Source organism: Salvelinus alpinus, chromosome 23 (genome assembly GCF_045679555.1).
Source record: "Salvelinus alpinus chromosome 23, SLU_Salpinus.1, whole genome shotgun sequence".
NCBI classification, from domain to species: domain Eukaryota; kingdom Metazoa; phylum Chordata; class Actinopteri; order Salmoniformes; family Salmonidae; genus Salvelinus; species Salvelinus alpinus.
The window spans coordinates 20094155-20120740 of record NC_092108.1 but is presented as its reverse complement, the minus strand read 5'-3'; the positions used below and the strand labels follow the sequence as shown (position 1 = coordinate 20120740).

At 44.8% G+C, this 26586-nt stretch overlaps 2 protein-coding genes and 1 pseudogene across 5 annotated transcripts; 2 read left to right on the top strand and 1 right to left on the bottom strand.

Annotated features, from left to right (window-relative positions):
- The first annotated feature begins 323 nt into the window (after positions 1-323).
- Positions 324-11208, top strand: ipp (intracisternal A particle-promoted polypeptide). The gene is made up of 10 exons (XM_071361425.1): positions 324-433; positions 1180-1650; positions 1773-1984; positions 2177-2396; positions 2595-2750; positions 2977-3144; positions 3312-3449; positions 3704-3826; positions 3962-4182; positions 10619-11208. Exons 2-10 carry the CDS (start codon positions 1290-1292, stop codon positions 10841-10843), a joined length of 1824 nt encoding a protein of 607 aa, XP_071217526.1. The 5' UTR covers positions 324-433; positions 1180-1289; the 3' UTR covers positions 10844-11208.
- A 2043-nt stretch (positions 11209-13251) lies between these two features.
- Positions 13252-14826, bottom strand: LOC139551238 (transmembrane protein 69-like; annotated as a pseudogene).
- An 896-nt stretch (positions 14827-15722) lies between these two features.
- LOC139550493 (vasculin-like protein 1) lies at positions 15723-26130 on the top strand. Of its 4 annotated transcripts, none has more exons than XM_071361422.1 (11): positions 15723-16029; positions 18062-19252; positions 19335-19449; positions 21240-21369; positions 21509-21846; positions 22072-22147; positions 22277-22635; positions 22806-23051; positions 23189-23313; positions 23447-23549; positions 25732-25868. In XM_071361422.1, the coding sequence occupies exons 3-11, from the start codon at positions 19390-19392 to the stop codon at positions 25750-25752; spliced, it is 1458 nt and encodes a 485-aa protein (XP_071217523.1). In that variant the 5' UTR covers positions 15723-16029; positions 18062-19252; positions 19335-19389; the 3' UTR covers positions 25753-25868. The 4 variants fall into 4 exon arrangements, with proteins under 4 accessions (XP_071217523.1, XP_071217520.1, XP_071217522.1 ...); XM_071361419.1 differs by having other exon boundaries at positions 15727-16029; positions 25749-26130; XM_071361421.1 differs by having other exon boundaries at positions 15732-16029; positions 22806-22964; positions 25749-26130.
- Positions 26131-26586: the final 456 nt, after the last annotated feature.

Here is a 26586-nt window from a genome sequence, read left to right as displayed (position 1 = left end):
ACAATCAACAGCACTGTGGACAAATTATAACCAAACTACAGAAAAGATAGAGATATTGCAAACTATGGGCCATGTCTTGCTTTTCCTTACGACCAAGTGCTACATGCAGAATTATAGATATAATAATCATGTGGTTTTAACTCAATGACTGTGCCCTTCATTTTGGTAGGCAAGCAGGCAGCAATGCAGGCCTTTGGTCCCAACCCTGGTTATTTTTTGCATGTGCTTCACTTGCACGCTAAGGGCAATGATGCCATCTACTGGTGTTGACTTCATTATACGTTTGGTATTTGCTTAGTTAGAGCTAGTATTCCATCCACTCAAGACCGTACAGTCGATCCAGAAAAAAGATTGACAGATCTGTTTGCGGAAGTTGCCTGCTGGAAATTAACTAACTTGGAAACTTAATGTGGACTAACAAGCAACTGTGCAGGTTGGTGTATTATATTTCCTTTGTGTAGACAAGGTTCCATTTGAACATTTTCGATTATTGTCGTGATTTACCATTCAAATAATAAAATGGTCTGACCCTATCTGTCACATAATTTAGCAGGCGCTAACGTTAGCTAGCTAACGTTAGCTGCAGGTATGTTTGCTTACCAACCAACTGATCTCTAGGGCGACGGTACACTAGTAGCCAGACTAGTGGGACACACCAATCGATCTGATGATGCTGTTATACTTTTTATACCGTTAACTAAATTAACATTATTATAAATCCATCTCGGTCTGGTTGCTAGTAAGTGAGGTGAACTAACTTCATTATTTTTGTATCCAAGATTTAGCTAGCATCCATAGAGCAAAGTCACAGATCAATGGTGGATGAAATGCTGTGTTTTATAGCAAATATGTTGTCATGAGCTGGTTGTACAGTTTGAACTAGTCCAGATGGTGGTGATGATATAAAAACAAGGGACCTTTTTGATAACTGATACATGAACAGTTATATAATGCATCACTTGAACTCAATAGAGGAAAGAATTCATCCCCCTCTATTTCTTGTTCTCACAAACACAGTTGAAAACAAAAGCAACAAACAGAAGACCAGCATCAAATATTTGGCACTTTTTATCATAATGATGTTATTTTGTATTGTAACGTTATACCAGCTTGTTACAATCTCAAATGTAACATAACATACTGTATCATCTTTCATGTTTCTCGTGCTCTTCTCCCTAGAGTCAGATGATGTGTCCACTTGAAGAGTCCCGCACCATGAAGCAGCAGTAAGGGTAGACCGTGTCTGTGACACCGCCCCCGTCTTTTTCCCTCCCTGTGACTGAGCCACCATGTCCTCTGTGATGTTTCCACCTCGCTCCCCACCTGGGAGCAGTGGCTGTGGCGGCGGTGACATACCTGCAACTAGTGTGACGACCCAGTCCGCTGAGCAGGCTCTGTTTGCATCGGACCGCTACGCCCGACTCATCCTGGCCCAGATGAACAAGATGCGCCTCCGGACAGATTTCTGTGATGTAAGGCTGCGGCTGGGAGGCCGTGTGTTCAGTGTCCACAAGCTGGTTCTGGCTGCAAGCAGCCCCTACTTCTCCGCTCTCTTCTCTGGGGGGATGAGCGAGGCAGACAAGGAAGAGGTCCAGATCCTGGGGGTGGAGGCACCAGTGTTTGAGGTCCTGCTGGAGTTCATATACACAGGTTCGCCCTGTCAGGAAATGTACCATTTACTGAGTGTGTAGTGTACACGTAGTGTGTTCATACAAAGAACAGTAATACATGATACAGATTTTTTTGTGTTTCTTTGAACTGAACCCGTCCAGGTATGATTAATGTGACGGTGGAGAACATGCAGGAGCTGATGGTGGCAGCAGACATGCTGCAGCTGAGTGAGGTGGTGTCTATCTGTGGAGAGTTCCTCAAGGGCCACATGGACCCGTCCAACTGTGTGGGGGTATACCAGTTCCTTGAGCAGATCGCCTGCATGGACATGCTGGCGTTCACTGAGAACTACATCCAGGTCCACTTTCTGGAGGTGCTACGCATGGTCTCTTTCTTCCTCCATCTCTGTCTGTCTGTCTTCAGATTCTCTCTTCCTTCTTTGCCTCTGAGGCTCTTTTCTCATTTCATCTCGTTCTAATCTGCTGAGGGTGTGTAACAAAAAGTGAATAACCTGTTACCACTGACATCAAAAAACAAAATCACATTCAAAACATCTGACCTTTAGGTGTGTGTGTCGGACGAGTTCTGGGGCCTGTCCAAGGGCCAGCTGGTGAAGCTGCTGCGGAGCGAGGAGCTGCGAATCGAGGATGAGTACCAGGTGTTCACGGCGGCCATGGACTGGGTCCTACAGGACGTGACCAAGAGGAAGAAGCATGTGGTGGAGGTGCTGGACCCAGTCAGGTTCCCCCTGCTCTCCCCACAGAGACTCTTCAAGTACATCGAAGGTTAGATGGAAAGATGTTTCCTCCTGATTTGTCAGGAAGGAATGTCCTTATTTCTCCTGATTTATCAATAACTGATTTTCTTAGATCCTTTTATATTCCTCACACCATTAAAATGTACTTATCCCCAACCAGTATCTTTCCCCCTGATTTTTATTGTTGTGCTGCTAATCGATGACATCATATAATTTCTCTGTGTAGGCATTTCTGACTTCAGCCTGCGGGTGGCGCTGCAGACACTGCTGAGGGAATACACAGAGGTCAGCAAGTCTCCCAAAGAGAATAAGATGTACAGCCTGTTACAGCCAGCCAAGATGAGGCCAAGGAGAAAGGCCAGGAAATACCTCTATGCCATAGGTAGGTAAACCGGAAATACCTCTATGCCATAGGTAGGTAAACCTCAGTTCAGCACCTGGCCACCTTTATATGTTGATGACAACAGAACTGGGGTGGCCATTTTTGTTGTAGCATCTTCAGTGTAAACTCAGCAGATTATATGAGTACCAGCTCGATCCAAATTGAATTATTCCATTTCATGAAGTGATCCAGGCTGTTGCGTCACGGTTGGTTTCCCCTGTCTCAGGAGGCTACACTAGGCTGCAGGGCGGCCGTTGGAGTGACAGCCGGGCCCTGAGCTGCGTGGAACGCTTTGACTCATTCAGCCAGTACTGGACCACCGTGTCCTCCCTGCACCAGGCCCGTAGCGGGCTGGGAGTGGCTGTGCTGGAGGGCATGATCTATGTCGTGGGAGGTGAGACTCATTTTATTTATTTAACCAGGATAGTCCACTCAGTAATGAGTCCTGTCTGTGTGGTTCTGTGTTTGTTTGTGCGGAGAACATGCCATGTGTTTCAACCTGTGTCTTCCTCAGGGCAATACAGTTATGTTTCTAGTATTCTGTTTCTTGTCATTTCCCAGGGGAGAAGGACTCCATGATATTTGACTGCACAGAGAGATACGACCCGGTGACTAAGCAGTGGGCAGCTGTGGCCTCTCTCAATTTCCCTCGCTGTGGTGTCGGGGTCTGCCCCTGTCACGGGGCTCTCTACGCACTGGGTAAACTAACGAAGCAAAGGCCTTGATTGGGAATACATGCTTAATGTTTCCCCTCCTTGAAGTCATCACAGATCTAACATGATTGGACAGGTGAAAGCAAGGTTTCCACTGCAAAGCTTTCACCAAATCAGTCATGTCAGATCAGTTATTTTTTTTAAAGAAGGGAATGAAGAAATTAGTGTCCAAGAGTCTGTCACTTGGGTCTATGGGATAAGGTATTAATACCATGTCTCCTCACTGCTGTGTTCCTGCAGGTGGTTGGGTTGGATCAGAGATAGGGAAGACAATGGAGCGCTACGACCCGACAGAGAATAAGTGGGAGATCATTGGAAGCATGGCAGTGCCTCGGTATTACTTTGGATGCTGCGAGTTACAGGGTAATTCAATTCATACATAACAATACATAAAACATTTACAACAGAATATACTGTATCAATATAATGGCTTCTGCTGTCTCAATGACAGAATTTTTCTGAATGGCCGCTGATCATTCCCATCTCCCCTATATCTAGGCTTCATCTATGTGATCGGGGGGATCAGTGATGAGGGGATGGAGCTGCGTTCTGCGGAGGTGTACGACCCCATTTCCCGGCGCTGGAGTGCCCTGCCCGTCATGGTGACCCGGCGGGCCTACGTGGGCGTGGCCTGCCTCAACAACTGCATATACGCTGTGGGGGGCTGGAACGAGGCACTGGGCTCCCTAGAGACAGTGGAGAAATACTGTCCTGAAGAGGTGAGGGGGTTATGGTGGATTTATACAGTGCATTCGGAAAATATTCAAACCCTCTTCGCTTTTCCACATTTTGTTACGTTAGCCTTATTCTAAAATAATGAGAAAGCGAGAATAGGTTTAGACATTTTTGCAAATGTAGAAAAAATACAAAACATACCTTATTGACATAAGTATTCAGACCCTTTGCTATGAGCTCAGATGCATCCTGTTTCCATTCATCATCCTTGAGATATTTCTACAACTTGAATGGAGGCCACCTGTGGTAAATTCAATTGATTGGACATGATTTGGAAAGGCACACACCTGTCTATATAAGGTCCCACAGTTGACAGTGCATGAGCAAAAACCAAGTCATGAGGTCAAAGGAATTGTCCGTAAAGCTCAGAGACAGGATTGTGTCGAGGCACAGCTCTGGGGAAGGGTACCAAAACATTTCTGCAGCATTGACGGTCCCCAAAAACACAGTGGCCTCCATCATTCTTAAATGGAAGAAGTTTGGAATCACCAAGACTCTTCCTAGAGCTGGCTGCCTGTCCAAACTGAGCAATCAGGGGAGAAGGGCCATGGTCAGGGAGGTGACCAAGAACCTGATGGTCACTCTGACAGAGCTCCAGAGTTCCTCTGGAGATCGGTGAACCTTACAGATGGACAACTATCTCTGCAGCACTCTACCAATCAGGCCTTTATGGTATAGGCCAGACGGAAGCCACTCCTCAGTAAAATGCACATGACAACCCACCTGGAGTTTGCCAAAAGGCACCTAAAGGACCATGAGAAACAACATTCTCTGGTCTAAAGAAACCAAGATTGAACTATTTGGCCTGAATGCCAAGCGTCACGTCTGGAGGAAACCTGGCACCATCCCTATGGTGAAGCATAATGGGGGCAGCATCACGCTGTGGGGATGTTTTTAAGCAGCAGGGATTGGAAGACGAGTCAGGATCGAGGGAAAGATGAATGGAGCAAAGTACAGAGAGATCCTTTATGAAAACCGGCTCCAGAACTCTCAGGACCTCAGACTGGGGCGAAGGTTCACCTTCCAACAGGACAACGACCCTAAGCACATTTTTTTTATTTTTTATTTTACCTTTATTTAACCAGGTAGGCTAGTTGAGAACAAGTTCTCATTTGCAACTGCGACCTGGCCAAGATAAAGCATAGCAGTGTGAACAGACAACACAGAGTTACACATGGAGTAAACAATAAACAAGTCAATAACATGGTAGAAAAAAAAGAGAATCTATATACAATGTGTGCAAAAGGCATGAGGTAGGCAATAAATCGAATAATTACAATTTAGCAGATTAACACTGGAGTGATAAATCATCAGATGATCATGTGCAAGAAGAGATACTGGTGTGCAAAAGAGCAGAAAAGTAAATAAATAAAAGCAGTATGGGGGGTGAGGTAGGTAAATTGGGTGGGTAGTTTACAGATGGACTATGTACAGCTGCAGCGATCGGTTAGCTGCTCGGATAGCAGATTTTTAAAGTTGTTGAGGGAGATAAAAGTCTCCAACTTCAGAGATTTTTGCAATTCGTTCCAGTCGCAGGCAGCAGAGAACTGGAAGGAAAGGCGTCCAAATGAGGTTTTGGCTTTAGGGATGATCAGTGAGATACACCTGCTGGAGCGCGTGTTGCGGGTGGGTGTAGCCATCGTGACCAGTGAACTGAGATAAGGCGGCACTTTACCTAGCATAGCCTTGTAGATGACCTGGAGCCAGTGGGTCTGACGACGAACATGTAGCGAGGGCCAGCCGACTAGGGCATACAGGTCGCAGTGGTGGGTCGTATAAGGTGCTTTAGTAACAAAACGAATGGCACTGTGATAAACTGCATCCAGTTTGCTGAGTAGAGTATTGGAAGCTATTTTGTAGATGACATCGCCGAAGTCGAGGATCGGTAGGATAGTCAGTTTTACTAGGGTAAGTTTGGCGGCGTGAGTGAAGGAGGCTTTGTTGCGGAATAGAAAGCCGATTCTTGCTTTGATTTTGGATTGGAGATGTTTGATATGAGTCTGGAAGGAGAGTTTGCAGTCTAGCCAGACACCTAGGTACTTATAGATGTCCACATATTCTAGGTCGGAACCGTCCAGGGTGGTGATGCTAGTAGGGCGTGCGGGTGCAGGCAGCGAACGGTTGAAAAGCATGCATTTGGTTTTACTAGCGTTTAAGAGCAGTTGGAGGCCACGGAAGGAGTGTTGTATGGCATTGAAGCTCGTTTGGAGGTTAGATAGCACAGTGTCCAAGGAAGGGCCGGAAGTATATAGAATGGTGTCGTCTGCGTAGAGGTGGATCAGGGAATCGCCCGCAGCAAGAGCAACATCATTGATGTATACAGAGAAAAGAGTCGGCCCGAGAATTGAACCCTGTGGTACCCCCATAGAGACTGCCAGAGGACCGGACAACATGCCCTCCGATTTGACACACTGAACTCTGTCTGCAAAGTAGTTGGTGAACCAGGCAAGGCAGTCATTAGAAAAACCGAGGCTACTGAGTCTGCCGATAAGAATATGGTGATTGACAGAGTCGAAAGCCTTGGCCAGGTCGATGAAGACGGCTGCACAGTAATGTCTTTTATCGATGGCGGTTATGATATCGTTTAGTACCTTGAGCGTGGCTGAGGTGCACCCATGACCGGCTCGGAAACCGGATTGCACAGCGGAGAAGGTACGGTGGGATTCGAGATGGTCAGTGATCTGTTTGTTGACTTGGCTTTCGAAGACCTTAGATAGGCAAGGCAGGATGGATATAGGTCTGTAACAGTTTGGGTCCAGGGTGTCTCCCCCTTTGAAGAGGGGGATGACCGCGGCAGCTTTCCAATCCTTGGGGATCTCAGATGTTACGAAGGAGAGGTTGAACAGGCTGGTGATAGGGGGTGCGACAATGGCGGCGGACAGTTTCAGAAATAGGGGGTCCAGATTGTCAAGCCCAGCTGATTTGTATGGGTCCAGGTTTTCCAGCTCTTTCAGAACATCTGCTATCTGGATTTGGGTAAAGGAGAAGCTGGGGAGGCTTGGGCGAGTAGCAGCGGGGGGGGCGGGGCTGTTGGCCAAGGTTGGAGTCGCCAGGAGGAAGGCATGGCCAGCCATTGAGAAATGCTTGTTGAAGTCTTCGATTATCATGGATTTATCGGTGGTGACCGTGTTACCTAGCCTCAGTGCAGTGGGCAGCTGGGAGGAGGTGCTCTTGTTCTCCATGGACTTTACAGTATCCCAGAACTTTTTGGAGTTAGAGCTACAGGATGCAAATTTCTGCTTGAAAAAGCTGGCCTTTGCTTTCCTGACTGACTGCGTGTATTGGTTCCTGACTTCCCTGAACAGTTGCATATCGCGGGGGCTCTTCGATGCTATTGCAGTTCGCCACAGGATGTTTTTGTGCTGGTCGAGGGCAGTCAGGTCTGGAGTGAACCAAGGGCTATATCTGTTCTTGGTTCTGCATTTTTTGAACGGAGCATGCTTGTCTAATATGGTGAGGAAGTAACATTTAAAGAATGACCAGGCATCCTCAACTGACGGGATGAGGTCAATATCCTTCCAGGGTACCCGGGCCAGGTCGATTAGAAAGGCCTGCTCGCAGAAGTGTTTTAGGGAGCGTTTGACAGTGATGAGGGGTGGTCGTTTGACCGCGGACCCGTGGCGGATACAGGCAATGAGGCAGTGATCGCTGAGATCTTGATTGAAGACAGCAGAGGTGTATTTGGAGGGCAGGTTGGTCAGGATAATGTCTATTAGGGTGCCCATGTTTACGGATTTAGGGTTGTACCTGGTGGGTTCCTTGATGATTTGTGTGAGATTGAGGGCATCAAGCTTGGATTGTAGGATTGCCGGGGTGTTAAGCATATCCCAGTTTAGGTCACCTAACAGAACAAACTCTGAAGCTAGATGGGGAGCGATCAATTCACAGATGGTGTCCAGGGCACAGCTGGGAGCTGAGGGGGGTCGGTAGCAGGCGGCAACAGTGAGAGACTTATTTCTGGAGAGATTAATTTTTAAAATTAGAAGTTCGAACTGTTTGGGCATAGACCTGGAAAGTATGACAGAACTTTGCAGGCTATCTCTGCAGTAGATTGCAACTCCTCCCCCTCCCCCCCCATAGCCAAGACAATGCAGGAGTGACTTTGGGACAAGTCTCTGAATGTCCTTGAGTGGCCCAGCCAGAGCCCGGACTTGAACCTGATCGAACATCTCTGGAGAGACCTGAAAATAGCTATGCAGCAACGCTCCCCATCCAACCTGACAGGGTTTGAGAGGATCTGCAGAGAAGAATGGGAGAAACTCCCCAAATACAGGTGTGCCAAGCTTGTAGCATCATACCCAAGAAGACTCTAGCCTGTAATCACTGCCAGAGGTGCTTCAGCAAAGTACTGAGAAAAGAGTCTGAATACTTATGTAAATGTATTTTTATTTTATTTTATTGCAAACATTTCTAAAAACCTGTTTTTGACTCGTCACTATGGGGTATTGTGTGTAGATTGAGGGGGGGGGGGGACAATTTAATCAATTTTAGAATAAGGCTGTAACCTAACAACATTTGTAAAAAGTCAAGGGATCTGAATACTTTCCGAATGCACTGTAAATACAGCCTTGTTTAAAAAGCCACACGTTGTCACCATACCTCATCATAGCTTTATGTACAGTTGAAGTCGGAAGTTTACATACACTTATGTTGGAGTCATTAAAATTAGTTTTTAAACCCCTCCACACATTTCTTGTTAACAAACTATAGTTTTGGCATGACACAACCTCCAGAGTGATGGGCATAGTCACACATACACACACGTACACACCACACATACATACAGTTGAAGTCCGAAGTTTACATACACTTAGGTTGGAGTCATTAAAACTTGTTTTTCAACCACTCCACAAATTTCTTGTTAACAAACTATAGTTTTGGCAAGTTGGTTAGGACATCTACTTTGTGCATGACACAAGTCATTTTTCCAACAATTGTTTACAGACAGATTATTTAACTTATAATTCAGTGTATCACAATTCCAGTGTGTCAGAAGTTTACATACACTAAATTGACTGTGCCTTTTAAACAGCTTGGAAAATTCCAGAAAATGATATCATGGCTTTAGAAGCTTCTGATAGGCTAATTGACATAATTTGAGTTCAAACTCAGTGCCTCTTTGCTTGACATCATGGGAAAATCAAAAGAAATTGCAGACCTCCACAAGTCTGGTTCATCTTTGGGAGCAATTTCCAAACGCCTGAAGTTACCACGTTTATCTGTACAAACAATAGTACGCAAGTATAAACACCATGGGACCACGCAGCCGTCATACCGCTCAGGAAGGAGACGTGTTGTGTCTCCTAGAGATGAACGTACTTTGGTGCAAAAAAGTGCAAATCAAACCCAGAACAACATCAAAGGACCTTGTGAGATGCTGGAGGATACAGGTACAAAAGTATCTATATCCACAGTAAAACGAGTCCTATAATCAGCAACCTGAAAGGCCGCTCAGCAAGGAAGAAGCCACTGCTCCAAAACTGCCATAAAAAAGCCAGACTACGGTTTTAAACTGCACATGGGGACTAAGATCATACTTTTTGGAGAAATGTCATCTGGTCTGATGAAACAAAATAGAACTGTTTGGCCATAATGACCATCGTTATGTTTGGAGGAAAAAGGGGGACGCTTGCAAGCCGAAGAACACCATCCCAACCGTGAAGCACGGGGATGCAGCATCATGTTGTGGGGGTGCTTTTCTGCAGGAGGGACTGGTGCACTTCACAAAATAGATGGCATCATGAGGCAGGAAAATTATGTGGATATATTGAAGCAACATCAAGACATCAGTCAGGAAGTTAAAGCTTGGTTGCAAATGGGTCTTCCAAATGGACAATGATCCCAAGCATACTTCCAAAGTTGTGGCAAAATGGCTTAAGGACAACAAAGTCAAGGTATTGGAGTGCCCATCACAAAGCCCTGACCTCAATCCTATAGAAAATTTGTGGGCAGAACTGAAAAAGCGCATGTGAGCAAGGAGGCCTACAAACCTGACTCAGTTACACAAGCTCTGTCAGGAGGAATGGGCCAAAATTCACCCAATTTCTTGTGGAAAGCTACCCGTAACGTTTGACCCAAGTTTAACAATTTAAAGACAATGTTACCAAATACTAATAGAGTGTATGTAAACTTCTGACCCACTGGGAATGTGATGATAGAAATAAAAGCTGAAATAAATCATTCTCTCTACTAATATTCTGACATTTCACATTCTTAGGATCACCATTTTATTTTAACTGACCTAAGACAATTTTTACTAGGATTAAATGTCAGGAATTGTGAAAAACTGAGTTTAAATGTATTTGGCTAAGGTGTATGTAAACTTCCGACTTCAACTGTAGATGGAAACACTACAACGCCTCTAATTTCCCTCAGACGGTTACTCTCAACTATGTATCCATTACTCCTTCCCTCTAAAAGGAGAAATGGGTGGAGGTGGCCCCCATGGCAGTGGCGAGGGCCGGGGTGTCCGTGTCAGCCGTTAACGGACTGCTGTACGCCGTGGGGGGACGGGCCTCCAGCAGAGACTTCTCGGCCCCCGTGACGGTGGACTCTGTGGAGATTTACGACCCCCACCTGGACACCTGGACGGAGATTGGCAACATGATCACCAGTCGCTGTGACGGGGGCGTGGCCGTGCTCTGAGATTGAGCCCTAGTAGAACCAAGGGAGGTGGTTCGGTGAACCCGCAAAACCTGATGAGTAGCCGTTTTCTTTTTTACTGGAACAAACCTCATTCTCAGACGAGAATACGGTTTTATGTCTGGCACCGTGAGATTACATGACGAGTAACCTTGCCTGAGATCTGGATACTTGAGTTAGCTACAGAGCTATAAATGCCAAAATGGCTTTAGCTTAGGGGCAATTCCATGGTATCAGAAGACTCAGATTTTTCACTTTAAAATGTATGCCAAACAAATCAAATCAAATTGTATTTGTCACATGCGCCAAATACAACAGGTGTAGACCTTAGTGAAATGCTTACTTACAAGCCCTTAACCAACAATGCAGTTTTAAGAAAATACCTATAAAAAAAGTGAGATAAGAATAACAGATAATTAAAGAGCAGCAGTAAATAACAATAGCGGGGCTATATACAGGGCATACCGGTACAGAGTCAATGTACGGGGGCACCGATGTCGAGGTAATTGAGGTAATATGTACATGTAGGGAGAGTTATTAAATTGACTATGCATAGATAATAACAGAGTAGCAGCAGCGTGGGTGGGTGGGTGGGGGGGGGGAAATGCAAATAGTCTGGGTAGCCATTTGATTAGCCGTTCAAGAGTCTTATGGCTTAGGGGTAGAAGCTATTTAGGAGCCTCTTGGACCTAGACTTGGCGCTCCGGTACCGCTTGCCGTGCGGTAGCAAAGAGAACAGTCTATGACTAGGGTGGCTGGATTCTTTGACAATTTTTAGGGCCTTCCTCTGACACCGCCTAGTATAGAGGTCCTGGATGGCAGGATGCTTGGCCCCAGTGATGTACTGGGCCGTACGCACTACCCTCTGTAGTGCCTTGCGGTCGGAGGCCGAGCAGTTGTCATACCAGGCAGTGATGCCACCAGTCAGGATGCTCTCGATGGTGCAGCTGTAAAACCTTTTGAGGATCTGAGAACCCATGCCAAATATTTTCAGTCTCCTGAGGGAAATAGGTTTTGACATGCCCTCTTCACAATTATCTTGGTGTGCTTGGACCATGTTAATTTGTTGGTGATGTGCACGCCAAGGAACTTGAAGCTCTCAACCTGCTCCACTACATCCCCGTCGATGAGAATGGGGGCGTGCTTGGTCTTCCTTTTCCTGTAGTCCACAATCATCTCCTTTGTCTTGATCACGTTGAGGGAGAGGTTGTTGTCCTGGCACCACACGGTCAGGTCTCTGACCTCCTCCTTATAGGCTGTCTCATCGTTGTCGGTGATCAGGCCTACCACTGTTGTCATCAGCAAACTTAATGATGGTGTTGGAGTCGTGCCTGGCCGTGCAGTCATGAGTGAATAAAAAACATATTTCTAAGTTTAACAAATCATAGAACTCTATGCACAACTACTACTTTGAACACAGTAACAAAATATACATTTACTAGAAAAACTGTGCAGATGCAAAGTTTCGTAACAGAATTACTGTAAAATCTCCCTCAGTTTTATTCTGTTACCATACTTTGTAACGGCACAGTTCTTAATGTAAATGTATTTTTGTAAAATTTCCATTGGAAATTGTTCAAAGTAGCCATTGTGCATCGAGTTCTATGGTTTAACTTTAATCATTGGTTTTTGTTTGACATATTTTAAAGTGAGTCTCAGCGTAATTCCGTTATCATGAATTTGCCCTTAGCGGGCTGACTCTGTGGTGCAGTAGGAGACTGGGTTTGCTACCCAGGTTGGACACACTAGACAACTGCATATGACGTTCTTAGCCATATCAAAGACGAGTCCTCAAGTTTATTATCAACATGGCCTTCACCAGCAATGTATTTAACTTTTGAACAGCAGTGGCAGAATGCTGCAGCAGAATCGAATTCCGTTATCTGCTATACCCATGGTCACACATTGTACTCTGTTAGCTAATGGAGGGTGAACTACAGTTGGGATGAGACTTGTAGAATACTCTTTTGAGCTCCTCACAGAGCATGAACACAGAATTTTTTAGCTAGAAGAGTTTGGTGTTTTCAAAATACAAGACAAATCACTTTCTGTGGACTTCGAGTGGAATAGATGGATTTCAGAATGTTTGGATTGTTTTGTTATTCTGGATTGTTTTTTTTATTGCTTTTATGTAACTGAACTAGACGTACACTGAGCCAAACAGATGACTGGGACACTGCCAACCAAGAAACTGTTGATTCAAATGAGCTGGCTAGGCTACAGTACTTACTCCCAGTCAGTCACATGGCAGACCCATCTGTCTCCATCAATCAATCAGTCACTTCACTGTTCTGTTTCAGAGAAGTGTGCCAGTGTTTCTGGATGGTCAATAGCTTTCATTGTTACTGTATTGTCTCAGCTTATTTGTGTGAACTTAAAAACATTGGCACTTTCAGGACCATTATATTCTCCACTGAAGTGTACGAAGGATGTTTGTCTGTTTCTGAGAATGGGATGGCTGGCTGTCACTCTTTGTGATATCATATCAATTGTTTCAACCTGTGCACTTTTAATGGAAATTTGAATATTAATTTTGCCCAACTTCAATTTCTCAAAATTACCACCAAAACTATGTTTAACTTCCATGAGAGTTGTGAGTTATCCATGTTGACTGACTGCTAGTGCGATGGGCTTCATGTGTTTACACTGAGTTATATTAAACCTTGTACTGCACTTACTTGACTGCTGAAGGAAGAAGCTACTATGAGCAAAATGTTACTTATGGCCCCTCGTGAAACTTTGTTACGGTTGGAAATGGTAAGCTTATGGTATCGTTCTGCTGTGCTCACAGCGTTTGTTAAATGATCACTAAGGTACATTACTCTGTAGAACTGTTGCACTCAGTATTTCTGTTTAATATGTCTCATTGACTGAAACGCAGCCATTGTGTATATATAAAAAAAAAATAACACTGTAAATATCAGTGCCTTTTTTAGTCAGTACTCACCATTCCAAAAACACTGAGAAATGTCCCTTTGTTTGAAAATACTGTAGCTTGTATCACCTTCATTCAGCAACGGCACTAGATTAAAGTAAATTTATATTTCAATTCTCACCTGTTGAGGAACAGATGTGTCATGAATAACACATTGATTAAAATTAAATCCATATGTGAAAATGTATTTTTTTTGTTTTAAACAATGTTGCACCACCTCCATTTTCTCCTGTTAACTCCTACTGAACAAGACCCTGATCTGTGTTCCACTATTCATTCACTTGTCTTCTTGAGATACTTTAGCTCTCAAGTGTAAACTCTGAGTGAGTATCCCCTAGCCACCATTACCTAGTCAACTGTCTTGATCTTCTTTTCCGGGCACATCTCCTTCAGTGTCAATGTGGCATCCAGGGAGAAGGTTTCTTACCAGAGTAAGTATGGTTTCCAAGGCTTTCAACCAGCTGGGGTAGCCAGGCAGCAGAGTTTGATTGTTGTGCAGGGCCAGGCACAGCCCCATGATGACCACCAGGGCTCCCTCTGCGATATTGTCCCTGCAGTGCAGAGCCAGCCAGGCCAGCAGGGAGGGCACCACACTGTTGCCCAGGTTCATCCAGTCTGCTGGGCAGGGCTTCCCTTAGGCAGGGAAAAGCCCCAGCGGGCCCCGCCCAGGAAGGACATGATGGAGGCCCCATAGACCACCTGGGCGTAGGCCACCTTGGGGAGGTAGGACTGGGTCACCGCTATCAGCAGGGGGGCACCCAGGAATGGAAGGAGGGCGGAGAAGCCGAGGCATTGACCAGGGTTTTAATGCTGAGGCGATGTTGGTTCTCTCCTCCCAGGGGCCCTGGGAGTGGGGTGCCCCTGGCAGAACAAAGAGGCAGAGCAGCTTAGGGACCAGAGGGTCAGAAACCTGGAGGAGGCTAGTCTCCGGAACAGTAGCTTAGTTGCCATGGAAACTTGTGGAGATATCAAGTGGTTGGAACTGGTATAAAAACATTCCCTCTTCACCGTGCAGCTGGACCCGCAGAGTATCCGTTGCAGAGATCGCCATGTTGGACCATGGGAGTAAAAAAAGACAATGTTGCAGAAAGCATTTCTCAGTAGGGTTTAATATGATCTGGCCCACTGTGTCTATCCTGGTCCAGAGAACCCAGATGTTTTTGGCTATTTGTTGCAAGGTCAATTTGACAGATAGACCAATATGATGGTGTCATAGGAGCTGGTGTAATGCTCTTACTTACCACACAAGGATTCAATTGTCACTTCAATGCAAATGAGATATGTATTTTTTTACTTAAAAGGGGAAGAGGTGCATGTGCATTTTAGAACATAATATCAAACTGGTTAGCTAGCTAGCTAACAAGCTTTGACCTCTTTAGCATTATCTAACAACGTTAGATATCAACATTTATAGACATGTTCTAACAAAAGCCTGTGCTTAAAAAATGTAGTCACCCTTGATCTTCATGTTGTGCAGATCAATAATAAATTAGCCATTGCATAGGCTTGTAAGGTCGATTACTCGATTCACTGTGTCTGACGAAAGTTTGATTTCTGCAGCGATTGATTAGTGCGCCTGCCTGGAAAATAGTGTGTTGCATTCAATATCACAAATATGTAGCTAGCTAGTACTTTGTTTTAGTACTAGTTAAACAGGGGCGGCAGGTGCTGGATCGAATCCCCGAGCTGACAAGGTCAAAATCTGTCGTTCTGCCCCTGAACAAGGCAGTTAACCCCCTGTTCCCCGGTAGGCCGTCATTGTAAATAAGATTTTTTTTCTGACTTGCCTAGTTAAATAAAGAAATAAAGGCAATTTTGATCGCAAAATGTTTTAACTCTAATTTCTTTCTAATCTGTTTCGACGTTTTTAGTATACAAACAATCCCACTCCTATTCAGTTTGAAACAAAATGCTACGCGCCTGAGGTTGCAAAATTATAAGAACTTGAACGTACCCCAGATAAGTAAGCTCCGCGAGCGCTCCAAAAACCCAAACAAACACCCAATCGCCACTTTAATCTGGAGGCACATAGCAGGAAGTATTGTAGTGCTAAAGGAATATTAATAGTCAAGATATCTTTTTAAAATCATATTTCGTTAAGATATTGCTTGATATAAGTAGGTTTTGGCATCATCATATCAAATCTAGCAAGCTAACGGTAGATATAACGTGATTAGCTAGCTAGCGCCCGAATCCCCCGAACCCGTGTGGGCTAACGCGGTAGCCATTTTGAAGCCGTGCCAACGAAGCGAAGGTCTGTTTACCTCTATTTGCAGAAATTTGACAGCAATATTAGAAACAACTTCACGTTACTCTGTTGCAAAAATATATTGTATGTGTTTGATACTGGGTCGTAGTTATGCGAGTTACTGTATGTTAGCTAGTTGACTTGCTAGCTTTGGTGATAGTCGTGGCTAGCTAGTTTGCTAACAACTTGGTTACAACGAGTTTACAAGGAATATACTGTACATCACATGGCCAAAAGTATGTGGACACCCACTCGTTGAACATCTCATACCAAAATCATAACCCATTAGCATTAATATGGAGTTGGTTCCCCCTTTGCTGCCGTAGTAGCCTACACTCTTCTGGGAAGGCTTTCCACTAGAGTATTAGTGAGGTCCGGCACTGATGTTGGGTGATTAGGCCTGGCTCGTAGTCGGCGTTCCAATTCTTCCCAAACGTGGTCGATGGGGTTGAGATCAGGGCTTTGTGCAGGCCAGTCAAGTTCTTCCACACCGATCTCGACAAACCATTTCTCTATGGACCTTGCTTTGTGCACAGGGGGAGTTGTCATGATAAAATAGGAAAGGGCCTTCCCCAAACTGTTGCCACAAAGTTGGAAGCACAGAATCATCTAGATTCTAGAATATCAATGCATGCTGTAGCGTTAAGATTTCCCTTTACTGGAACTAACCCCAAACCATGCAAAACAGCCCCGGACCATTATTCCTCCTCCACCAAACGTTACAGTTGTAAGTATGCATTTGGGTAGGTAGCGTTCTCCTGGCATCCGGCTAACCCAGATTTGGCCGTCGGACTGCCAGATGGTGAGGCGTGATTCATCACTCCAGAGAACACGTTTCCACTGCTCCAGTCCAATGGCGGCTATCTTTGCACCACTCCAGCTAACGCTTGGCATTGTGCATGGGGATCTTAGGCTTGTGTGCTGCTGCTGCTCGGCAATGTAAACTAATTTCATGAAGCTCCCGACGAACAGTTATTTTGCTGACATTTCTTCCAGAGGCAGTTTGGAACTCGCTAGTGAGTGTTACAACAGAGGACTGACGATTTTTACGCACTACAGAGCTCTGCGGTCCCGTTCTGTGAGCTTGTGTGGCCTACCACTTTGCGGCTGAGCCGTTGTTGCCCCTAGACTTTTCCACTTCACCATGTTGAAAGTCACTGAGCTCTTCAGTAAGGCCATACTACTGCCAATGTTTGTCTATGGCGATTGCATGGCAGTGTGCTCGATTTTATACACCTGTCAGCAACAGTTGTGGCTGTAATAGCCGAATCCACTAATTTGAAGGGGTGTCTATACTTTTGTAGCTAGCCAGATAATTAACTACCAGTGATCAAAGTTTTTGCATCCTGAATCTGCTCAAATTATTTATTTCTTGCTAAGAATTTTGACAATGTCTTAACTTGTTTGTAAAAGTGAATGTGTCCACAATAACTTGGTCAACTCAATACACAATGGAAGCCATTGGACAGCCTATCACAGTGCTATAAAGGATTTTTTTATAAAAAAAGAAATATAATTGGACCTTTTTAACTAGGCAAGTCATGTTTATTGATTTGTATTTAGGAAGCACTGCAGCCTCATGATCATTAATGATGATGACATGCTGTGAGTGGGTCGCAGTTCTTAGTAGTTTAGAACACACAATCACTCACTGCCCGATTTAGATCAGGAGCTGGGAGAGAGTGAGAAACATTTCAGGTCTAGAATATTTTTAGACTGGTATACATATTTGATAAAAGCTTGCAGTTTTATAAGAGAGTATAAAATGTCTTAAGAGCTCTGGTTTTTGATTGTTTTGCTTCAAAACGTTTCTTTTTACCATTGCAGTGTGTTTGCTGTTTTTTGAATGAGAAGCTATATTGTGGGTTCATCAAAGGTGTTCTGGGAGAACTATTCATCAAGTTTGACGTACAGTACAGATTGTGCTGGAAACATGACTCGGGTATACACCTGCATAAACTTGTAAGCTAAGGGTCTGTGCATTACAACCTTACCGGTGTGTCTGAGATTCAAAAGTATTTCTGTTTTGTGTTTGCAGGTCCGGTCTGCATAAGTGCAGATACTACTACATGTGAAAGCAACACTACAAGAGGACGGAAAATACTAGGAGTAACTGCACAGCACCTTTCCTGACACATGCTCCATATGTTCCTACACTTTCTTTGCTTTGAAGAAAGGAAGATATTTGCCTTTCAGAGGTTCCTTCTTTTATGTACACGTTTATTTTTTGTCTTTCAACAAAGGAGTCCCAGGTGTGTTGTGACACACAGAACACTGATTGTAAGAGATTGCTGTTATACTGTTTAAAAACTTTTGCACTCTCATCCTTCAACCACACAACTACAGCTAATTATACCAGCAAATATAATAGGACAGATGAAGAAAGCAACCAATCTAACCAGCCGTTGAGACACCATTTGTCTTTAGCATGCATTGAAAAGTTGCATTATAATGCGTTGTTCTGCAGTATCAACATTTCACTGACCGGAATTGAAGATGCCAGAAATGTAACAGTGGATTCTACTGCCTTTACTGTCATGTGACTGTAATACTAGACACCTTTTTTTTTTCTTCAACCCCAGACAGCCTTTTCACCAGTTTAATGAGGTGAGCTGTGGTTTTCAGTGACCTCCATTGGAATAAAAAGAGGTCTCTGAATTGATTTATTTTCTGCATGTGTTTGGGTAGAGCCTAAAATGACTAAGAGCTGGCACTCATAGTGGCAGGAGAAGAGCCAGAACCTCCTTCCAGCACACTTCTGATGTCATAGTGGAACTGTCCCGTTCACACTGACAGGGCTCGATGCCCCAGAGCTTCCAATCTCAGCAGACAACCTGCACCTGCCTCTCCCATTGGGCAATTCACTTGCCTGTACTGAGCCCGCCAATCAGACCCTTCTGTTTCACAAACGGATCAAGCAGGTTCCATGTGTTTCTTCCCCTGACAAAGAATCCTACCTGCTTCGGGTAGAGTGATCAGGACGAATTTGGGGGTAACAACGCGCCTCTGGAACACCATTCCAGATAATCCCAGAATCCTGTGACCCGACTCCCAACTTTTCACCCTGGACGACTGGGTCTGCCTCTGGGGAAAGGGGCTGTTCTGTCCTGGAGGAGGAGGAGGGCTCGGCAGTGAGGTGCTGCTCTCCATCACACACTCTGAGTCAATCCCACAGAGGAGGCAGAGACTGAGAGGAAGAGGAGAGGACTTCAGAGCCAAAGACTCTGGGGTAATAATGACAAGTCTTATGTAACAATGTGTTTCTTTTGTCCCAAAATCCAAGATTTCTCATTAATTTTACTCTGTGTCAGATCCTTGCCATGAGGTTTGATGCCTCGATCCACTGACAGGAGACACTGGACCTAAATGGCGCAGCATGACTTTGTTCCTGCCTGGCTTAACTTCTCCACGCCCCAGCCTGCCAAGGTGAGACCGTGTGTGTATTTACGTACGTTTGTGTGTGCGCACAACCAGGGGCAGGCTTATTGGGGGCAGACTGACTGCAATCAGCACAGGAAAAATAGTCAGAGATACAGTTTGTACGAAGGGAAACAGACAGGATAAAATCAAGGAAGTCATATTGAATGAATGTAGACTGTAATGGAGAGAGGATGAAGAAACTGACAGGGAGTGAAGGGGACTTTGCTTGTTTTATTATTCATTCCTCATAGAGTTGCTATCTTCCAGGCTCTGTATGATTTGTAATGTGTTTTCTTCGTGTGGTAAGTGAAAGCAGTAGAATTTTATTTATTTTATTTTTATTTAACTTTTATTTAACTAGAAAGGGAAGGTGAATGGACAGATGGAGAAGTGTGAAAAGCAAGAGAGCCTGTTGTGGTATTGTCTTGATCCTGGGACTACTAGACACGGGATTGAGATTCAGCTAAATGAGAACAGTGTTTTTTTACTCTCAGCAAGAGCTTGGAGTAATCTGGTCATCAGAGTGTAGCCTATACCAGGTAATTTTTTTCAGGTTGTACACCAGCCAAATTAGTTGTGGATACCGATCTCAACATTGGCAGTCCAGTAAGATCAAGCTGATAGTAGTGACTGAAGGACAACACAAAGTTATTACATAAACACCAAACCTAAGCTGCTTAATGTCCACATGACTGTATATTACATAGATACACTACATGACCAAGAGTATGTGGACACCTGCTCGTCAAACATCTCATTCCAAAATCATGGGCATTAATATGGAGTTGGTACCCCCTTTGCTGCTATAACAGTCTCTACTCTTCTGGGAAGGCCTTCCACTAGATGTTGGAAAATTGCTGCAGGGACTTGCTTCCATTCAGCCACGAGCATTAGTGAGGTCGGGCACTGATGTTGGGTGATTAGGCCTGGCTCGCAGTCTGCGTTCCAATTCATCCCAAATGTGTTCGATGGGGTTGAGGTCAGTCCCATCGAGTTGTACGAGCTGCGCGCTTCAGCACTCGGTGATCCCGTTCTGTAAGCTTGTGTGGCCCACCACTTCGCGGCTGAGCCGTTATTGCTCCTAGACGTTGCCACTTCACAATTACAGCATTTACAGGTGACTAGGGCAGCTCTAGCAGGGCAGAAATTTTATGAACTGACTTGTTGGAATGGTGGCATCCTATGATGGTGCCACTTTGATCGTAACTGAGCTCTTCAATAATGCCATTCTACTGCCAATGTTTTGTCTATGGAGATTGCATGGCTGTGTGCTCGATGTTATAAACCTGTCAGCAACTTGTGTGGCTGAAATGGCTGAATCCACTAATTTGAAAAGGTGTCCACATACTTTTGTATATATAGTGTATATGTATTATGTATCTGTGTGACATTGTATTGCTAAATAAATCAGATGAAACATTTTGAGTTGGTTGTGAGAGAATTCGTTCCTGTTTCATAATTGTGTGTGTGGAGATACTAGGACTAGGGGTATGATCTGGGAGCACGTGGTTTCACTTCACTGCCCTTTTTTTAATTTTTTTGACAATGATGACGTCGTACTCTATGGCTGCAGTCTTGCGAGCTCCGACGCAACTTTTTTGTGATTCTTTTGCCGTTTTCCTTAGACTTTTTTTTACCCTGTATATGGCTTACTTACTTTCTAGTGTTCTTATTTCTCGTGTGTTTTTGTTCTATTTATAATACTATTGATTACTGCATTGTTGGGAATGCGGTTACAAGAAAGGCATTACACTGTGCACGTGACAAAAATATAAACTTTTTATTTTTGTATCCAGTCCCCTGCAGCCAGCCTAGAGAAGCATGGCAACCCCCATCACCACCGGAACAGCCGTGCTGCCGTGAGCCGCCGCCGACACAACTCCTCCGATGGCTTCTTTAACAACGGGCCCCTGCATGCCCCCGCAGGTAACCCTGACGATCAGAACACCCTGCGCGCCCCCCCAAAAACGTGTTTGTGATGTGTGGTTTGTTGACAGTCTGCTTGAAAGAGCGGTGTTTGTTTCGTTACATAGTATTAAACTTACTGTCCTGTGTGTGTCTGCAGGTGATGGGTGGCAGCAGCCCTCTCTCCTCCTGAGACATGACTCTGTGGACTCTGGGGTGGCGAAGGGGGGGCATGGTGGTCTAGCGGGGGGGTCCTGCTGGAAGGAGGCTCATCCCACCTGGCACGGGGCGCCACGGGCGGCACAGGACAGGCACCACCACCCGGGGCGCCAACCCAAACGCCATGGGACGGGAGGAGGGGACAGGCAGGGGGGACACCGGCAGCGCAACGGCAACTTCCATCCCCGCAAGAGCGCCCCTGGGACCCTCTACCAGGACAAGTTCCCCAATGATGAACACAGCAGGGAGGACAATCTGAAGTTTGTGGAAGAGGACTTTGTGAGTAATAATCTCATCCTCCATTCCTCAAAACCTCTTGACAACTTCTTGTCACATTTTACAGTCTTGAGTTACTCTGCCATATGTCACATATTAGTCAATGAGCATAGTGACATTAAGACCTAACAGGGAAAATACCTGGATTAGTACAGCTAAACATAAAACATCATAGGAAATATACTGTATATACAAACTTGTGAAATAATGTCAATGTTTTCCTACCAGCCCTCCCTTAACCCTGAAACAACTGGAAAGCCTGGGAACCAGATGAGGCCAGTGGCTCCTCACGCTGGAGTATGGGGTAATCCCTCTAATAGATTAATTGATCTATTGACATTACAAAGTTGACACCAGTAACATCTTCACAAAGTTCAGCCCACTGTCTCCATGTCATTACCCCCCTCCTAACTAGTTGCTCCCATCTCTCCAGAGAACCCGCCTAGTGGCAAACAGATGGTGTCTAAGATGCTGGTGATCAAGAAGGTTTCCAAGGAGGACCCAGGATGCACTGCGTTCTCTACTGGCTTCGCCAGCTCCGGAGCCCCGCCCATCAATGGCAGCAAAGCCCTGCCCACCATTGCTAGCTCTACCCACTCAGTCTATAAGAACCTGGTGCCCAAGTCTGCCATGGTGCCCACCAAGCCCCCTCAGTGGAAGCCGAGTGGGAGAGACTCCACCAAGCCTGGCCTCCACCTGTCAGGACGGGACTCTGTCTTCACCAGCCCTGTGTCTGCAGCCAAACCCTCCGCCCCCGCCACCCAGCTACATAGCCACAACACCCCCAGAGAGGTGAGGGCAGCTCTCCAGACCCCTTACACAGGCCAAAGGGGTTCATAGAGAGCGTATAGCAGGCCATACAAATACAGTCCCGAGGAGCAAAATAAAGGGAGAAAAAGTTTACTTAACTGTTAGAAACCACAAGCAAGGGCTCAACATTTTTCCTCCCTCTTTTCTATCAGCGTCCTTTCAGTACGACTCCTCCCATAGATATCGCCTCTTCGTCACGGCTGAAGCTGATGCGGCGCGGACCAGACCGGAAGAGTGACTTCCTGCGGACGCTGAAGGACGAGGTCACCGGTGACCTCACCTCCAGCAGCAGCCCTGGGACACCTGGAGAGGTACATAACACCCCTAGAAAATGTACAATTGGGACGCAAAGGCCCTCCAAAACAACATCCAAAATGTTACATTCGAACCAATTGAAGGTAAATTCACAGTCTGACTGAACGAAAATAAACTAGAGGCATGTCAAATGTGGAGCGTTACATGGCTCACTACATATGTAAGCAGAAGTGACCTGTTTTATTAAGGTGTCTATTCTTTGGTGTAAATGACTCCTCAGGGCAAGAGCAGCACCCCAGAGCCCAAAGCCTACAGCCAGGGAGTCTGCAATGAGAACGGCCTGTCTCACTCCCTCAGCGACTCAGACACTGATCACTTGTCTAGCTCACTGGAGGCAGAACACCGGTATGACTGACACACACACACACACACACACACACACACACACACACACACACACACACACACACACACACACACACACACACACACACACACACCATCAGTCTACTAAGCAGTGTTCACTGTTTCGTTGCAGGTTACTGAAGGCCATGGGCTGGCAGGAATACCCAGAAAACGATGACAGCTTCCTGCCCCTGACTCAGGAAGAGCTCAGAGAGTTCCAGACTAAAACTGAACATGTACGTCTGAGTTTGTGACACGATCTTACAATAATATCATTAATGTTATGAGCATCTTCGGTGACTGCTTTAAACTTCATAGGAAGTGACGTGTTTAAATATAATGAAAATGGCTAGTGCTGAGGTAGCCTAGAGTATGTGCTGTTGCCAACTCTTCCATTGCTGTCATGCTGTACGGTAGAGTTGTCTCAAGCACATAGTGTGGGACCAGGCTTGTGTCTGGAGACCCGTTTATACCTGGGCACATTCTGATTGTGCCCAAATCTTTTGACCGGTGTAGATTATTAAGACTCATTGTGATCTGACTGATCTGCATGGTCAAACCATTTAAATAATCATCATACTGGCCTCTAAAATCATTGACATTTAGTACAATGGACTTATGGCATCAATACTTGTTTTACCCAGTAAAATACTGGGAGTTTTTATACATCTATACAGTACCAGTCAAAAGTTTGGACATTCAAGGGTTTTTCTTCATTTTTACTATTTTCTACATTGTAGAATAATAGTGAAGACGTCAACACAATAAAATAACACATATTGAATCATGTAGGAACCAAAAAAAGTGTTTTAAAAAATCTAAATATATTTTAGATTCTTCAAAGTAGCCACGTTTTGCCTTGATGACAGCCTTGCACAATCTTGGCATTCTCTCAACCAGCTTCATGGGGAATGCTTTTACAACAGTCTTGAAGGAATTCCCACATATGCTGAGCACTTGTTGGCTGCTTTTCCTTCACTCTGCGGTCCGACTCATCCCAAACCATCTCAATTGGGTTGAGGTCGGGTGATTGTGGAGGCCAGGTCATCTGATGCAGCACTCCATCACTCTCCTTCTTGGTCAAATAGCCCTTACACAGCCTGGAGGTGTGTTGGGTCATTGTCCTGTTGAAAAACAAATAGTCCCACTAAGTGCAAACCAGATGGGATGGCGTATCGCTGTAGAATGCTGGTTGTGTGCCTTGAATTCTAAATAAATCACGACAGTGTCACCAGCAAAGCACCCCTGCACCATCACACCTCCTCCATGCTTCACGGTGGGAACCACACATGAGATCATCCATTCACCTACTCTGCATCTCACAAAGACACGGCGGTTGGAACCAAAAATCTCAAATTTGGACTCATCAGACCAAAAGAGAGATTTCCAAAATGTCCATTGCTTGTGTTTCTTGGCCCAAGCAAGTCTCTTATTATTATTGGTGTCCTTTAGTAGTGGTTTCTTTGCAGCAATTCAACCATGAAGGCCTGATTCACACAGTCTCCTCTGAACAGTTGATGTTGAGATGTGTCTGTTACTTGAACTCTGAAGCATTTATTTGGGCTGCAATTTCTGAGGCTGGTAACTAATGAACTTCTCTGCAGCAGAGGTAACTTTGGGTTTTCCATTCCTGTGGTGGTCCTCATGAGAGCCAGTTTCATCATAGCAATTGATGGTTTTGGCGACAGCACTTGAAGAAACGTACAAAGTTATTGACATTTTCCGAATTGACTGACCATGTCTTAAAGTAATGGCCTGTCGTTTCTCTTTGCTTATTTGAGCTTTTCTTGCCATAATATGGACTTGGTCTTTTACCAAATAGGGCTGTCTTCTGTATACCACACCTACCTTGTCACAACACAACTGATTGGTCAAATGCATTAAGAAGGAAAGAAATTCCACAAATGAAATTTTAAGAAGGCACACTTGTTAATTGGAATGCAATTCTAGGTGACTACCTCATGAAGCTGGTTGAAAGAATGCCAACAGTGTGCAAGGCTGTCATCGAGGCTGTCAAATCAAAATATATTTTGATTTGTTTAAAACTTTTGGTTACTACATGATTCCATGTGTCATTTCATAGTTTGGATGTCTTCACTATTATTCTACGATGTAGAAAATAGTAAAAATAAATGTGTCCAAACTTTTTACTGGTACTGGTACTCTTATTTTTATAGCTTACAATCAATACTTATTTTAAAATAAATACATTCATATTTTGAAAGAATCTGTCAAATAATTTGTGTACAGGGAGTAACCGGCAAATCTGGACACAGTGGACGGATAAGTGACACACAATACTACAATGTGTAGATGCAACGGCTAGTGTGGGCACAATAAGAATGTGGATAAGATCAGGACAAAGGATGCATGTTAACACCAGGTATAAACAAGGCTTAGGTTTGTGTTTTTACTTAGGTTCTTGTTCTTCCTAGCTGAAGAGGAATGGGATCATCCCCCTCCACTTCACCCACTGGAGGTGTGTGGCCAAGGCCCACTTACAAAAGGACGAGGGCTCCGAGTCTGAAACCAGCAGCCAGACCTCAGACGACGATGATGTCAACCTGACGAAGTGGCTTTAAAGAACAAACACACACCCCTCTTGTCTTCAGAACACCTGTTTGACTTATTCTTGCACAAGGGGAAATTCCAGTGGAGGGGGAAGTTCCTGCTTAGCCATGCAGATGTATTTGTCCTGCGTTGCACCTCTTCCCCCTCGCTTTGTGGAACTGAGTGTTTGTCAAGGAAAGGGCAATGCACATCTGATTTAAGAGACTAACAATATTAAAATGGTATCCTGACATGTTTCAATAGGAATCAGGCCTTGGTGTACTGATTGTGTCTATGAATGAGTTGGATTGCGTTCATGGTTAATCAATGACATCACATGGATTCAGTCACCATAGACAACTGTCTAATAGTGTTAACCGTGCTGGGTGGTCTAGCAGTTAGGGCTGGATTCAATTTGTATCCCAGTTCTGTGTTATAGCTCGATTGAAATTTAAAGGCGACGTTCACGGTGAACGCTGCATGTCAGCTCAATCGGAAAGAACCTTCATTTTAACAGATCTTCTGCTATACGGATTGAATCCAGCTGCTTAACAGTACACAAACATGACAGTCAATAGTTCCCAGTTTCTCACCTCTCCCATAAATCAAATGAAAAAATGAACAAACCATGCAGACTTGTTACCACTAAGCCAGAGACCTAGGCCTAGATTCAATCAGTGCGGTTGGAATTGCAAGGCAATATCCCTGCGTTCGGAGCCTGCA

Coding starts and splice junctions, on each gene's coding strand:
- ipp (XM_071361425.1), top strand. CDS start 1,290: ATGTCCTCTGTGATGTTTCCACCTCGCTCCCCACCTGGGAGCAGTGGC. Junction 1,651..1,772: donor GCTGGAGTTCATATACACAG/GTTCGCCCTGTC, acceptor GAACCCGTCCAG/GTATGATTAATGTGACGGTG. Junction 3,450..3,703: donor CGGGGCTCTCTACGCACTGG/GTAAACTAACGA, acceptor GTGTTCCTGCAG/GTGGTTGGGTTGGATCAGAG.
- LOC139550493 (XM_071361419.1), top strand. CDS start 19,390: ATGGCGCAGCATGACTTTGTTCCTGCCTGGCTTAACTTCTCCACGCCC. Junction 19,450..21,239: donor CCACGCCCCAGCCTGCCAAG/GTGAGACCGTGT, acceptor TTTTGTATCCAG/TCCCCTGCAGCCAGCCTAGA. Junction 21,370..21,508: donor GCCCCTGCATGCCCCCGCAG/GTAACCCTGACG, acceptor GTGTGTCTGCAG/GTGATGGGTGGCAGCAGCCC.